This window comes from Parasteatoda tepidariorum, chromosome 11 (genome assembly GCF_982258835.1).
Source record: "Parasteatoda tepidariorum strain Cologne lab strain chromosome 11, Ptep-v5.0, whole genome shotgun sequence".
Lineage (NCBI taxonomy): Eukaryota > Metazoa > Arthropoda > Arachnida > Araneae > Theridiidae > Parasteatoda > Parasteatoda tepidariorum.
The window spans coordinates 61,618,048-61,634,963 of NC_141765.1; the positions used below are offsets into that span (position 1 = coordinate 61,618,048).

Here is a 16,916-nt window from a genome sequence, read left to right on the forward strand (position 1 = left end):
GGATCATCGACGGCTGCGTCGGCAGTGGGCTCTTGAGCACAGAGACTGGCGAGCTGATTGGCACCAAGTTGTCTTTTCAGATGAATCACGCTTCAATTTGTGGACCCATGATGGCCGTGTTCGTGTTAGACGTTATGCCGGTCAACGCTGCCTTCCTGAGTGTATTATTGAACGACATAGTGGTCGAACACCCGGAGTTATGGTCTGGGGTGCGATTTCGTATCATGGACGATCCAATTTGATACGAATTGAGGGTAATCTCAATAGCAACAGATACGTCCGTGAAGTGCTACAGCCCGAAGTCGTTCCTTTCCTTCAAGGCATCCCTGGAGCTATCTTTCAGCAGGATAATGCACGCCCACATGTTGCGCGGACTGTTAGAGACTTCTGTTCAGCACAACGCATGCAACTTCTTCCTTGGCCTGCTTATTCGCCGGATATGTCGCCTATTGAGCACGTGTGGGATATGGTTGGTCGGCGTCTCACTCGTGATCCGCGTCCTGCAGTTTCCAAAGACGAACTTTGGTTGCGCATACAAGCGATATGGAATTCTCTTCCTCAAGCAGATATTCAACATCTGTTTGACTCCATGCCACGTCGTATAGCAGCACTTATTGCAGCGCGTGGTGGCTGCACCAAATACTGATTTCGGACGCTTAATTTGTTTCGAAAATTTCATCATTTATTTGTATCAGTACAAGTCGTTTCTGCATTAAATTTCATTTGATTCTGATGATTCTTTCATGGTGTTGCATTTTCTACAAACAGCAGTTTATTTAAAAAAAAAAACAAGCTAAGAAATAAGGATTTTGAGAATTTTTAAGTTTGGTATATATTGAGTTTACAATGACGTAAAATTGAATTGAAGTCATGGGAAATTTTTGTATTTTTAGAACGAATAAAAACTGTTTCATTTAAACTAGTTTATTTTGCTTACCATCAGCAATTATTTTTTTTAATGGATTTACTTAAATTCGTTTATGATGTAAGTTAATTATTTACTCAAAAATAAGTTAAATAATTTTAAATAATTTTACATTCTTTTTGTAAACTTTATCATCTAACTGCTTACTTTAGAATACCTTCTACAGAGCTAAGACATAAAAACTGAAAAATAATTGGATGAAAGAAATAATTATGAGAATAAATAAAGTTTTTCGAAAAAATAAAAAACTTAAAATTTCAATATTAAATTTAAGATTTCAGTAGTCATGAAAAAATACTTTTTTGTTGATTCGGGAATTATTCAATTAGTATTATTAAAAAGGATTATATACTTACACTTATTCAGTGTATTTCAGTGGCAAGCGAAAGAACAAAATTCGATATATTTAACGCTTTTGCACTAAATGTGCTGAGTCAATATTTTTAGTGCATATTTCAGTTAGCTTAGCTTTTACTTCATTCTGAAGCAAAAAAAAAGATAAAACTTCTTTCATAATAAATCATTATGCACTCTAAATAGATAAAAAAAGAAGTTTAAGCAAAGAAATTTTCGAGTTATCGCACTGCATTCGCATGTTCTTATTACTTTAATAACTGAAAAGAAATATAATTGAAAATGTTACATAAACCTCCGAAATACATTGTACGAAATATACTGTAGAGAGGTTTACTCAAAAATAAGTATAAAAGTGTCAAAATAGCTCCGAAATAACTAATTTTCGAATTTGAAAACACAATATACTCATTTTTGAACAAAATGCACATGGAGGGAGAAATGTGTGAAATGTGTTGACTGCCGGCAGGATTCATCCGAATAACCTCCAGCTCCAGGATCTTTTCAAGGATCTCCAGATTCGTATAGTAAGGTGATTTAACCACCATAGTTGTACATTCCAGTCCAGGGAGAGTAAGGAAGCTTTATAGAGTGGTCACCGCAATGACACATCCTGACATATATTTCATTCGTTTAAAAGTTATAAAGACATAGAAAATAAGGATAAAAGTAATTTAAACTATCGATACCTTAACTAACCTAGTAGGACTACATTTTCCAAACTACAATTCTTTGTACCGTATAAATTGTAAATATGTATCGCAAGCTACGCCATTGCGGCAACCATTATATGAAGCAACCATTGTATCCCTGTACTAGTGTGTACAACTCTCGTGGCTGGAGCATCCTACTACTAACCCATAGATTCTTCTTTCGACACACAACGAAATCACTATCACACATTTCTCCTTCCACTTGCACTTTGCTCAAGAATGAATTCAAATGAGTTCTCAAAAATTTGTTCAAATTCGACTATTATATGCTTGGGAGCTATTTTGACACATATTCATTTAATTTTGAGAAAAAAATTTTCACAGCATGCAATCTTAATTTTACTAGACTTCCGTCTGTGAGAACGGAAGTTCGAATCCAGCCGACTGAAGACATGTATAGTATATGGTGACTGGTGCACGTTAAATCTGTCGGGTCACAAAATCCTCCATGTTCCCATAAGAAATTATACCTCTAAGGGCACTGAATTAAGGATTGATCGTTCTCTGGTTCAGATCAAAATTACGATCTGTGGTTGAATGAATGGATGTATAAATGACTCCGCCCTATAAACGGGTGTGATGTATGGTGTGGCAGAAATCGAATTCTTGACCATATATTGCATCCCCTTGCCTTAATGGCCTACGACAACAACAACAACATTTGAATTCTATTGAATAGCATACTTATGACTCTCCTTCTTTCCGATTTGTTCAGATGGAAAGATCGTAAAAGACAAAAATTTAAAAAAATAAAGATACATGAATAGCAAATTATATATTATCATTATAAATATTAAAAATAAGAGTTTCAATTCGCGCTGTCTCACTCCATTAAATTAATAACATAAATTCAAATCTCGATGTTTGGCTCACTATAGATCAGTATTTTTCAAGTTATGCTGATTTTGGTTATAACTTCATTAATATTCTTCATCGCAAATTAAGTACTAAATCAATCAACGAATGTCGTAAAAAAACTCTCCATTTAGAAATCATAATTTTGTTTTTTCTGGAACAAAAAACGAATTAAAATACTTGGAAAAGTACAAAAATGAAATTTTGTGGAGAAAACAAATTAAAAACCCCATCACTTTGAGAACATTTACACTCTGTTTTCGGAAGAAAAAAAATTTTGCACATCGGTATTTATTATTTTCTAACGCTAATGTTTTTCAAGATATTTATTTACGAGCTTATTACCATACATGATAGCACTTTTACTTACATTACAAGTAATGAATATACAAAGGAACATTACATATTTTTGTATGCCCTTCTCGACTTTCAGCTTAAGAACAATTATTTGTAATTGGTAACATGTTTAAAAGGAAATGTTGAAAAGATAGTTACTTTATTTTCCCGATTTTTATTTTATTCTTTTTTAATATATTGCTTAAGATATGGTTCAATGTCAATATACTGACTATTATAGTGTCAAGTTGCACCAATATGGTGCTACTCTTAGAAGCATTATTGTTGTAATTAAACGTTGAACTAAATCAAAAGTTATTCTAAAGACCAATGTTTCTGAGAAATGGGGAATCAAGCTTTTGGTGAAAAATTACCTCAAAATAAATGTTGCCTCCAATCTCCTCTGGCCATCGAAACCAATCCTTCAAAATGATTGCTCAATGCTTTTAACCACTGAGCCATCAAGGCTCAAAGCTAGTCGTTGACTTTTCTCAAATTTATGCTTATGATGAAATATTTAACCATGTTTTTCTTGTGCTTTAAGAGAAATAGGCTTACAGTAAAAGATTGGACGAAATTTAAGTTGTTTTTTTTTTTTTTGTAAATTTAATCTGTCACCGATGGCTTGGTGCTCTATTGAATTAAAATACATGTTTTAAGATGATTTGCAGTTCAATTTCTTATGGAAAAGCAAGCTTTTGATAATAAAAAGATTGATTGAGTCAACCAGATTCTTAAACAATACATAAATACTGCTATTTAGATATTCTGAAAATCTGAAAAATCCTTATTATTAAGACTTAACAACATCTGGTTTAGTGTACTCCTTTAAAGTCAGCAGAAATATTTATTGTAAATTATATTTATTTTCAGCAGTTACTATGTTTTTAAACTTTAGTGTACCAAATACTGTATTTATCTGTATAATAATGCTCTTACTACAGTATAAATGTATTATATAGATATGTTTTTAGTGTAGTGTTCTAAAAATGAGAAGATCCATATTTCTTGACAGTCTAAATACAACTATATTTTTTAAATTTATAATTATACCCTTTAAGATTATTAATTTTTTCTCTAGATTCAACGATTCTCTAAATTGAAACCTTGTTTTGTTTATGCTACGAAGGACCATAAAATGATAAGCTTACTTTACTGGATACATTGTTTTCTTCAGATCTGGGACTGCTTAGATTTTCGTTACTTGGAGGTGGAGTTTCTAAAAAAATTAAACAATAATAATTAATATTAATATTTATATTCAAGCAAGTTAGTTATTAAAAATCTGCATGAGCCCTAGCGAACAGCCCGCTTAACCAATCGAGATAGAGTTTCAGAAAATGTTATTTGAAAGTAGGGGCATCTGATGAAGATTGTGGTTATGGCTACTGTAAATAAATTTAATTTTTTTAAACAAAATGCTCATTTTTTTCCCTCGAAACATAATTTTTATGGTAAACTGAATACATTAAATTGAAGCGTTATTTTTAGCATGAAAAGCGATGATGCAGGGATGAAGAGAGAAAGAAGCACCCAAAACACAAACTGAGTTTTGTTTGCTTCTTTTCAATTGGGTTTCTTCTTTTTTTCCTATATTATTCCATTTTATAATCGGCGTTGAACAGCAGACCCAATTCTGAGTTTACGACTATCAATGTTCAACTACGTATCCTTGTAATTTTGAACCCAATCCAGAAGGCAAGAAAACTCCTGAATCAAGCATTGGGACAAACTAGCCTTCAAACAGAACTAACTAATCCGAATTCACGTTACATGGAAAGAATAAATACAAAAATCACCCACGGGTATCCTGACGATAAGAAAAATCTACCGCATGGTCAGTCTACCAGACAGAATATTTTACGTCAGCACTGTGACCAGTGCGAACTGGGAGCAAAGTTCGTATCAAACAACCATTACTGAGATTCGAACCTGGGTCACCGCAATGGGAGGCGCATGCTCTATCCCCTGAGAAACCGCGGCTCTTCTTTCCTATTTTATTTTATAACCGTCGTTGAACAGCCGATCCAATTTTTTGGCTTACGACTCAACTTCGCCTTGCAATTTTGAGGGGAAGGGGACTCTCACCCATGATCCCTCTACCATTAAGGATATTTTACGTCAGCACTGTAGTCGGTTCACACCGGATGCGGAATTCGTATCGATCAGCCTTCACGGGGATTCGAACCTGGTTCACCTCATTGGAAGGCGAACGCTCTATCCCCTGAGCCACCATGGCTACTGTTGACAAAAAGCATTCAGTAAAGCTGAACATCTAACACATCAAAAATTTACTTTCAAAAGTTTACCATCAAAAATTTACTCTCAAAAAGTACTTTTTTTGTACATCCCAATTTAGCGCCGCCGTTATTCTCGTCAAAAAGTATAATATTTTGATACGAGTAATATTCGAGAATCATGAGAGTAATATTCGAGAATCATGAGAGTAATATTCAGGAAAAACAAAAATGGGTGTTGCCTTTCAAAATTAATTCCATGTCACAGCTAGAGCTTAATATTGTTATTGATCATTAAGATCCTGGACCAATATTTTGAATAAAAAAAAATTTTTTTATTACTTATTAAAACGATCGCTAAAAGTGCATATATGAAGGAAGTTTCTTAATAACTACCCTGTGTTTCTACAAATTTAAAAATATATGAAATTATGTCCATTAATTTCACAGGTGCCAGTTACAAGCATTTCTTAGTTGGCCGTCACCCAAAAAAATTGAAGAACATTTTAAAGTTTAAAGGAAATATATTTTGAAATGATTGCGTTTGGAAACAAACTAAATGAACTACCACAATTTTATACAACAAATTATGCGTGTAAGATTCAGAAATACTATTTCATAGTATTCCATTTTTTAATATCTAAAAAAAAATCCTTATTAATGAATTGTAAGGAAATAAATTTGAATTTCGTGACAAAAATAGTAATAAATATTTATCCTTAATTTCTTTTTTTTTTAAATTCTTATGTTTGGAGACGTAGTTTATAAACTGTTTCTAATTTTGTTATCAACATAATAAATTAAACATTTAGCTGCTAAAATATAAATTAAGGTAACGTGCATATTGATGAATTAAAGGGTAAGTTTTTGAATTTATTAAATTTCGCAAAATACTAATATGATTTGAATGTGCATTATTTGTCTTATAGAATAGAACCACTCGTTCCTGTTTAAAGTATTAGGAGAAATTTGCCTTTGTGGAAAACTTTTTGATGGAACTAACTCCATTTGCATTGCATGGAGAGGAAAACCACGAAATCTCTCATGGTTAGCCTGATGGCAAGGGGACTTTAACCCATGATCCGTCTGAGGATATTTTACATCAGCACTGTGGTTTGAAAACAAAAGGTTTGAAGCAAAAAAAAAGTCTGCGATGCTCATTTATTCAAATAGGGTATAAAAGTGGAAAAATTGTTAAAAACAGTAAAAACCTGGTCAAAATGAGTGACGTCAAAAGGTGTGAAATTGGTTCTAAAACCAAAGACAGACCATATGAAATTTTAATTAAGAAAAACGCATAAATATTGATAATAAACAGTTTTTTTTCCAAAATAAACATTTAAATCAATTCATATATATACTTGCTGCTGAACCATTAAATTAGATCTGTAGTTTGATGTGAAAATATAAACAAAATTAAATTTAGATTTAGGGGAAACATTTTTTTAATAAGCATTCTAATAAAAATGTACTATAACAGAAATAAACATCAAATATTCATTTTCAAAAAGTGAAGCGATTAGCTCTAAATTAAGATATACAAATTTATTCAACGAAAATTGATTTTGAAATGTACCTAACTTTCGGTAAATAAAATCCTTAAGTACAAGAAATAAATTTAAATGTGGAATTTTCATACATAAAGCTTTTTAATGTCTCATAAACATTGCTATTTTAGGAAATAAAATGCCAATTATATTAGAAAACTTGTTTTTAAAGTATAAGCTTCTTATATGTTCCAGTTTTGAATTTTACGCTATTTTGAAGAAAATTCAATATTACGAGAACTTTTTGCTGGTCTTTTCTACACTAAGTCCTTATTTTAAGGGCTTAGTTTCCATCTTTTCTCCGAATCTTTTGTTTTCAAATTTCTTAATAATTACGAGTTAAAATCATAAGAATATCATAACAAGATTTGCTTTCTGCTAAGAAAATGAAATGCGTGTTTCATAAAGTTTGCCTGAGTTACAGGAAAAGAGCTTATGTTTATTTTTCCAAAACTCAAAACACTTTCTAAAATATGCATTAAATGATCGTATATAGAAATTATTTCAAAAAGTAAAGAATAGCTATATGTAAGGCCATATGTTTTTTTATGATTTCCTTTAAAAAAAACCTACCTTACACATTTTTGCTAAGAGCTTAAGATATTCAATGTCATCATTACTGGTAAACTTGTAAAATATCTTTATTCTAGAAATATATGTGTTTGTAATTCTCAAAATAACGAAGAATATATTAATAATGCTAAAAATATCGAGGAATACATTAATATAATTCAAAAATATCGAAGAATACATTAATATAATTCAAAAATATCGAAGAACCCACAAATATAGTTCTCAGATTATTAAAAACTGGCTATTAATGGCAATTTTTAAATTAATGAAGGATATTTTTATAATAATCAAACTACTGAAAGATATGGTGTCATAATACTTTGAAAATTAGAAATAGATTTAACTGGTAAAAAAACACTGGCAGTTTCATAATTATGAGGTAATTTGTAAAACATTGACAATAATAGATGCAGAATGATTTTGACAGACAAAACTTATCATAATAGTTGTTACAACGATAAAATTTTAATATTTCATTAGTAAATGATAGTTGTTTGAGTTTTTTTCTTACTAGCTGTATAATTGAAATTTAAACTTAAATTATTTTCCTGATAGATCCTATTGAAAATTATGTTTTTAATAATTAAAGCATGGAGATTTAATGCTAATGCATTATTAGATGAGCGACAGTTTGTAATGTTTTTATTTATTTCCCTTGCTACGCCCTTTTAAAGTTTTATTCTGTTGTATAAACCTAAAAGCAGGGTAATTTTTGCCAAAGTGCTTTAAAATTACTTAAGTAAAATTAGCAATAAAATAAGATTTTAAATATGCAATAAAAATTTGCTAAATATAGCAATATTCGATAACTTTATCAAGATGCCTAACAGCATTGCATAAAAAATATTCATTCGCATTCATTTACTTTTCCGCTTTTTACTAAATATAAGGTAGTAAGAACTATAATTTTGAAAGTCAGAATATTCGGTAAACCATAATACTTGGGGAGATCAGCTTTGAATTAATTAATTTACACTTTAAATAAAATTTAACTTACGTCTAACTGGAGATTTTCCTTTTATTCTGCTTGCAGTATTTGCGAGATAATTAGCATTTACTTTGTGACACCTTTTGATAACTTCTTCCAAATTCAAATGCTCTGGATACTGACTGTAATAATCGGGCAATTTTCCTTTCTAAAAAGTAAATCTGTGTATAAATATATATACAATAACAAATTAAACTAATTTCAGCACTAACAATTATATGGAGTAACATTAATGATAGATTTCAATTAATTATTTCGTTTATTTTTAATTAAAACTTCAAAATTTAAATTTATCAACTATTTATCCCTGAATATTTCATGTATGAGACATTATATTGAAGAAGTTAACTAATGATTGCAAAAAGTTTCCGTAATGTTTCTGAAACTTTTAAAGATATAAAAATTAGGTTAGTACAAAAAAGCCTTCTTCCATGCTTAATTTTGTTTTAATTATAGAATAGTATTTTTTTATTTTATATTTTATAAAAGTTGCTGAACAACCGACCCAATTTTCGAGTTTACGAGTGCTAATATTCAAATACGTAGCCTTGTAATTTTGAACCCAATCCAGAAGACAAGGGAACTGCTGGATCAAGTATTGGGAGAAATTTGCCTTCGTGGAGGAGTTTTTGATGGAACTAAACCGCATTTTCGTCACATTAAAAGGAAAACCAAGAAAGTCTCCCTCGGTTAGCGTGACGACAAGTGAACGCTGAATCATGACCCGGCTACCACTGAGGATATTTTTACGTCAGCACTCTAATCGGTGCAAGTCGGATGCGGAATTCGTATCGACCAGAATCGTATCGCTGGGATTCGAACCCAGTTCACCTCATTGGAAGGCGAACGCTCTATCCCCTGAGCCATCACCGCTCTATAAAATAGTATTACTCTTATTATTTGTTGTACAGTCCGCAAAAAAAAAACGAATCACCCTGAATAACTTTCGTTCTAATGATCGGATTTTCACGAACTAAGTTTCAATCTTAATGGTTCCTGGGGGTGACCTCAAATATGCTAATTAATTAGTGCTAACTATTAATTAAGTTACGAAATCAGACACAAAAACGTACTTTCTCTGAATAAACATGCATTTTTTTTTACATATTTGGATTTCTTATCTTCAAAATATAGGGGGTAGCCGCAATCTGGGAAATGTGGTCCCCATAGTTTGGTCAGGAGAGCGATTCAAAGTTCGTACCCCTTAATGTTAATTTCGCTTTTTGCGTTTTCAGTCATATTTTCAAAACTAATGAAGCAATTCAAAAAAAATTGCACCCACTCATAAAACTCATTTACCCAAAGATAATTTCATGCAAAAAATAATTTTTAATAATTATTTATTATTTTTTATTATTTAATTAAAGTGAGGATGAAAAAATATTGAATTATAAGGTATGAATTTTTTTATACCATATTAATTTACATATTTTTCAATTGAAAAATCTAAAGTTTCAACTGTTTTTATTTATTAGAATCTGAGAAAAATTAAAATTAATTATTTTTAAGAAAATAATTTGGCGACAATAAAGAAATAACTAATTGGGGCGATTAATATTAAAATGTGATAAACTTGGGAGGAACTTGACTTCTCGCGCGTAGCGTAAAATTTCATTCATATTTTTTTCGCTAATAATCGTTTGCTAATCTTTTTATTTTTATTTCTTTCACACTATAAAATACGATGTTTCTTTTTTAGTCATTTAATAATTTATTTGCAATTTAGTAGAGAATTTTGAATAAAAAACACTTTATTCAACAAATGCCTAGTTTTAAAAAAGCGTGCTTCTGATAGAATACACCAGATTGTGCTTATTTAATGTGATTATTATTTTATTTCTATTTTGTTTTTCAATAACTGATACAATTTCAATAATATACATACGTATGCATAGATTTGGAATAATATATTTATCAATTTCTTGAATATATATTTTATAAATATTAATAAAAATACGTAGTCAACATTTTTAAACATCTCTCACAACATCGCAAATTTCTCAACATCTTATAGGGTAAACTAAACAATGAAGGAACACTTAAGCTTAGCTTGCCTTTAAAAAAAATTTATAAAAATTTCAAAATTTGTAATTTTAGCTAAATGATGGTGTCGACATATTTGTTATTAAATGCAAATTATGTAAAAAAAGTTAGATAACTTACATAATATTGTTTTAAGCTTTTGGTGGTTTAAATAATAAGTAGTAAGATGACCAAGTGAAGGAACAATTCTTACCAGTGAATAAACACTAAATTTTCCAGAGAATGAACACTTAATTTTGATAATGTTTGATGCTCGTTAGGAACCCATAGGCCACACAAATGTCTAAAAACAAGATTTTTCTTGGAATTACGACATATAACCATAGTTAATGTGGAAAATGTTACTTTTTTTTCAGTCATGGAATGGAAAGTAAAATATGTTTGAATACATAATTTAAAAAAATGTTTTTCATTTTTTTCTCACAGTTTAATAGTCCGTTCTAAATTATGAATGTTTATCATTGTGTAATCTGATGATGTTTTTATTATTATTATAATTCGATCATTTTTTGTTTAATCTTTTCCTCATATTTTTTAAGCTTTTTTTTAAAATCTTTTTAAGTATTTTTTTTTCTCTTCGTCATGAGTAATTTATTTCTTTTTCTTTTGATTTAACCTTCCTCTTTTTTCCAAATTTTTAGCCAATGTAAATGTATCTTCGAAATTTCTTTTGATTTTCCAGTTCCATTTCCAGAATTCCTCACTGGATAATAAATGAGAAAAAGGAGTTTCGAAGTTTGAGTAAAACCCATCCCTCATTGACTTATATCTAGTAGTTACTTATGAAACCAATCGTTTTTGCAACTAACAATGCCTCAAGAGGACTTATCTCAAAATCAGTTTTCAAGATACTTTCATTATTAATGTTAGTTGTCTCAGCTTCAGAGCCAAAATTTGATTATACAATTGTTCTTTTTGAAATAAATTCTTCAATATTGAGAAAAGCACAGGCTATTGGATATTTGGGAGATTAAACTTTTCTGTCAATGTTCCTTTAAAAATTTGCAACATAACTTGTGAGATTTCCTTCTCAAGCTTCTGAAGAAATAACGCATCGTTACTCTCGAAGCATGTGTTTTGTTGATAAGTTGTCTTGCTCATTAATTCTTGGTGTCTGTTTTGCATGCATTTGTTACAGTCAACGTTTTCTACATCGAATGAAAAAATATCGCATTTCATAAAAGCATTTTAACTTCATCAGTTGATGCCTCAAATCTTATTTAAAAATGGATGTAAAATTTTCTAGACATATTGTTTTACAATTCTTTTGTTTTCAAGATCTAACGAGATTTCCAAGAATTACGTAGAAAACTAAACCAGAAAATTTGTTTTGAGGAACAAAACTTGCTCAGTTTCAAATTGATATGAGATTTATACCTATCCAGAAGAAGCAAAATTAGGGATTTGATTGCATTTTTAATTAGCCATGGGTAGAAACATTTGCAATATATTTGTAAAATGTTGCTGTGGTCATCGTTTCATTTCATGAATAGCTTTTTCCAATGAAATATGTAGCAGTTACTGATTCTGTAATATCTCAATGAATTCTTCTGTAAGGAAAAACTACCAATGGAGGTACTTTTTCTTTCCTAGGTACTTTAGAATATAAATCCTTATAATTTTTAAGGCCGCAGATTTTTCCCGTTTAAGGGCAGTATTCAACTCTTGTTTCATTCGCATTGTAAATGTAATCACTTTATAAAAAGATGCCAGGGCTACTTCCCTCCTAAAGATTCTCTGAAGTTCTAAAAACCAGTATTTCGAATATTATTCTCAAAGAGAAGTTTTGCCTTTTGAAATTATCTTCGCATTGCACTGAGTTATCGGTGGATGTCACCTTAAAAAAACTTCACCCATTTTTCATCTAGATAATTTTCTTTAAATGGATTTTTCCTACCAGTTCCCGTTAGGACATTAAAGACGGCAATAGGATAATAATTTAGCTAATTATTGGCACAAAATCCTGCAAAGATTCCATTCAAGCTTTTATTATTATATTTAGTTGTTATATTTAGTTAATAAACATAGTTTATTAAGGAGTCTAAGGTATGATGTAATAACTAATCACTACATTTATGAAGATAAATAATAAATAAATTATTATTATAATTCTTTAAATAAATTTAGCAATTAAATTTGCATATTTAAATGAAATAGTTATAGGAACTATTCATACAACATTTAACTGAATTTTAGGAGTCCTCTATGTCGCTGAACTACTAATTATCCAAGTAAAATCATATTTCACACATACTATTCATTCACTGGGAAATCTATTCTCAGTGAAGGAACATGCCTGTTCCTTCACTGGTTAGAAGTTGTTTTTTTTATTTTTAACATAATTTTGATTTATAATATGACAAAAGGTACAAGAAAATTAAAATTTTTCTTTCATTTTCATTAACTTGAAAAAATCTCAGTAAAGGAACACTTGTTTATACATTGGTTTTTCATCGCTCTGTAATCCAGTTGATAAACACCCCCTAATCTCAGTACTTGCTTATGTTATGATGCTTAAAATAAATAAAACGTAACTTCAATGACCATATTTTGAATTCTTTTTTTACAATGAAAAGAAAAAGCATTATTATATGCAATTAATTGTAGTTTAAACGGATAACAACAACCACTGACCTTATAATTTTGTCGAAGAAACAAGGCGTTGACCAGATACTAACAAATTCAAAACTTTTTCCAGAGAAGACTCAAAGACCAGATAATTAAATGCATTGTTAGAGGACTTCCTATTGTTAGGTAGTAAGCTACTCTTACCAATCAATCTAAATTAAAACGTTTAAAATCTTATTTCTAAGAAATATCTATGAAATGCTCCTTCATTTGTTGGTTTACCCTATATCATCCTAATCTTAAAAGAAATTTCCGGAAGTGTATGGCAGAACTATTTTACCAACTATTTAATAAAATTTTAACATTTTAAAATTCTTATTCTTTTCCATTTTACGTTTATTATTTCTTCATTAATATACTAATAATTTTTTTGGAACTTTAATTTAGATTTTCCTTAATTTAGGTTTCCTTTTCAAATTATAGTCAAGTTTTTTTTTACAGAATTATTGTCTGCTAGCTAAGAATAAAACCTTGTTAAGAAATTAAAAACATTCAGCTGTTTAAAATTATTTAATGCAAAACAGCTGATTATTTGTTTAGCATACTATTTTTTTTTGAAAAAAGAATATAAATTATTGATTGTCTTTTTTTTTTGTTTCTTATGACTTCAACTTAGATTGTCTAAAATAGTGTTGATGTTTTATAAGTCACAACAAAGAGGATAAAGATACCGAACATAAAAAGCTGTGGAATACGTAGCGAATTTTTTTAGTGTCTTAAAATATCTCAGTATCTTAAATGTCGTCCTACTATCTTAGTTGTGAAATTAATTTTTTAATTATCTGACCACGTGTGATTCACTAATTATTTCATTATATCTTTTACTCTTTATGATACCAAGTAGATTTTTTTTTCTGATAATATACTAAACTATTTAGTTTAATTTTTTACTTTAGCATGATTTCCAAGATATTATTGTAGTATAATTTGTTATCAGGAAAATGCCTTATTTTGTTATTCAGGAAATAATAAAATTGAAATCTGTAAGGATTCCGAAGCTGTGCACACAATACACAATTTCCGACCTTATTTTAATAAAAAAAAAATTTAAAAAAAAAACGTGGCAAGTAGGCTAACATACTTTTTACAGAAACTGTGAAAACTAATTTTTCCTATATTTCGTCAAAAGAGGATAAGAATGATATTGCTCCAAGGGACCTACTCAATTATTTCGCTATTTCCAGAATGAAATCTGTTTGATCGAAACATATTATTCCTTGAAAATTACAAGAGGGAAAAATTAACTTTTATTATTTATCTAAGCTTATTCCATTTATTTAATGATAGCGGTATTAAGGTTAAGGATATGCGTCGGAAGCTCCGCTTATTATTATACTATAAATGCATTAAATCATGTAGCTTGAATAATTTATTTTAAGTAAATTATTTAATAATTTTAAGCAAATAAGGGTGTAAAAATAAACTCGATTGAAATACTCCGAAAGTATACCCTGAAATATATGTAGAATATACTTTGGAATCGATATATAAGAAATACCTTTTCAAACAACTTCGAGAAGGACGGAAACGCTAACTTGTTTAAAAAAGTTGTCCTTGTTACTATTTAATTTCGATTCCTGGTACTAGGGGACATTCCATTTTCACATTCGACTTTTGAAATTTCAATTGCAAACGGAATTTTTTTATGACCTTAAACTAAAATGTTAAGGCTTGCAGCAAAAGAAAAAAAAATTTTTTTTACTGCATTAATTTTTTTACAAAGTAGTGAATTATTATTTTTTCAATCTAAGAACCTGTGCCTATAACATATGTAAAACTTATTTTAATATCAAGTGAAATAATTTAGTATGTTGTGTAACTAAATGGATAATCCCAAGAAACTGAATCGAAAATATAAAAACTTCATTGATTTAAAAAAATGATAGATGATAATAAAAATAGACATGCTTTGAGCGTCCAATAATAAAAGTCACAAGTTATCCAAGCCCGACAAGTCTTGAGAATGGGCGATTATATTTGAAAACTCGAAGCATGTCGACTTTTACTTCCCTCTTCATATGTTTTGAAGCCAGTTGAGTTTTTATCGTCAATTATACTGTTTTACATTTGGATCTTGATCATTATTTTGATAAGGATTTTACACTAGTTAAAGTAAACATATGCATTTTAATATTTTATCAGGATTCATGTGATCTTTAAAAATGTAAGAACATCAATATTAATTATAGAACATCAATATTAAAAATTAACATTTTGACACCAGATATTTTGAGTTAATGAAATTAAATATTTTATCTCTTAAGGTTTTGTGCCCCCATTTCAGTATCTTAAGGATCTTACGAGCTCTGTTTAAAAAGAGATCATCAGATATATATAAGAAAGCAAAAATAACCATATTATCAGTATTTGGTGGTAAATGTAGCTTATCGTAATTGAAGAATATGCTGTGCGACATTTTATGGTGAATTTGCGAATGTATAAGTTTCAGAATGTATCGAAACATGAGGATGCTATTTGCTAATCATCTTTATCCAAAGGAAACGATGTAACCTAAATATCAAGTAGAATGAAGCGATTTTTTAAACAATGAATCCTACAATTTGCAACATATTATTTCAATATCTTATTCTTAAACATAACATATTTCAATCTTTTTAAAATGCCACTAAACATTCAGCAATTCCTTGAGTTATAGAAAAAAGAAATATCGTAAATTATAGAAAGCCTTGTGCATTAGAATTATTATACAATCTACATTTTATTTTTCAAGCACTTTTTTTTTCTTCAAACTTTCTTGCCTAGAAGACTCGATTAAAACTGTAAAAATGATTGTCCCTAAAATTTTGTATATAGCTATAATAGGTTATGCTCATTATATTTTAGTATAAAATCGTCGAATAAATATAGTAAAAACAGTGTAATCTAAATAATATCAGATAAAAAGTTCATGTATTTAAATTCTAAAAACTATCATAAATAATTTATAAATCGATTCAAATTTACTTTTCAAAGGAGATTAAAATAATATTTTTTTTGCTTTTTGGACAGAAATCCCCTAAAAAAATTGTTTATGGCCTGGAAACTTCGAGATATTTTCTATTAACAATAAATTAAGCCCCTCCGAGCAATCACTGAACATTATTTCAATTTTTTTACTATCAGAGTTTGGTTGCGTAGCAACCTAGTAAAATTAAGCACTCCTCTTTTGAATTAGTCAATGGGTTATCTTAAAATATTTATTTGCGCAGGCGACTTTTTTTGGCGGTTTTCTGGACTATCGCCAAATATATAAACCTTTATTGCGGCCCAATTTACCACCCAATTTTTTTTAAATTTTGTCTACCCCCACTAATTCAAGGGTCTAGATTCCAAATATGTAAAAAAAATTATATGTTTATTCAGAGAAAGTACGTTTTTGTGTCTGATTTCGTAACTTAATTAATAGTTAGCACTAATTAATTAACATATTTGAGGTCACCCCCAGGAACCATTAAGATTGACACTTAGTTCGTGAAAATCCGATCATTAGAACGAAAGTTATTCAGGGTGATTCGTTTTTTTTTTGCGGACTGTACAATAGAATTAAACATCCCCATTGCCTTCAACCATTCAATTTCCAGATTTCACGTGTTTTCTTTTTCTTTTTTCTTTTCTTTTTTTTTTTTTTTTTTTTTTTTGCAAGTGCCGGGATCGCCTGGTTGGTAGGGACCTGGTTTGGACCCATGTCCAAGAGTTCGTGGTTTCGATCCCAGGTCG

At 29.6% G+C, this 16,916-nt stretch overlaps 1 protein-coding gene across 1 annotated transcript in view; it reads right to left on the bottom strand.

Moving 5' to 3' along the window:
- Positions 1 to 16,916, bottom strand: part of LOC107446646 (uncharacterized) — a 222,840-nt gene that overhangs the window by 63,769 nt on the left and 142,155 nt on the right. The window contains exons 9-10 of the mRNA XM_016061338.4: positions 8,538 to 8,676; positions 4,335 to 4,402 (exon numbers count right to left, since the gene is read on the bottom strand). Coding sequence (XP_015916824.3) covers positions 4,335 to 4,402; positions 8,538 to 8,676 — 207 coding nt within the window. The remainder of the gene's footprint in view (positions 1 to 4,334; positions 4,403 to 8,537; positions 8,677 to 16,916) is intronic.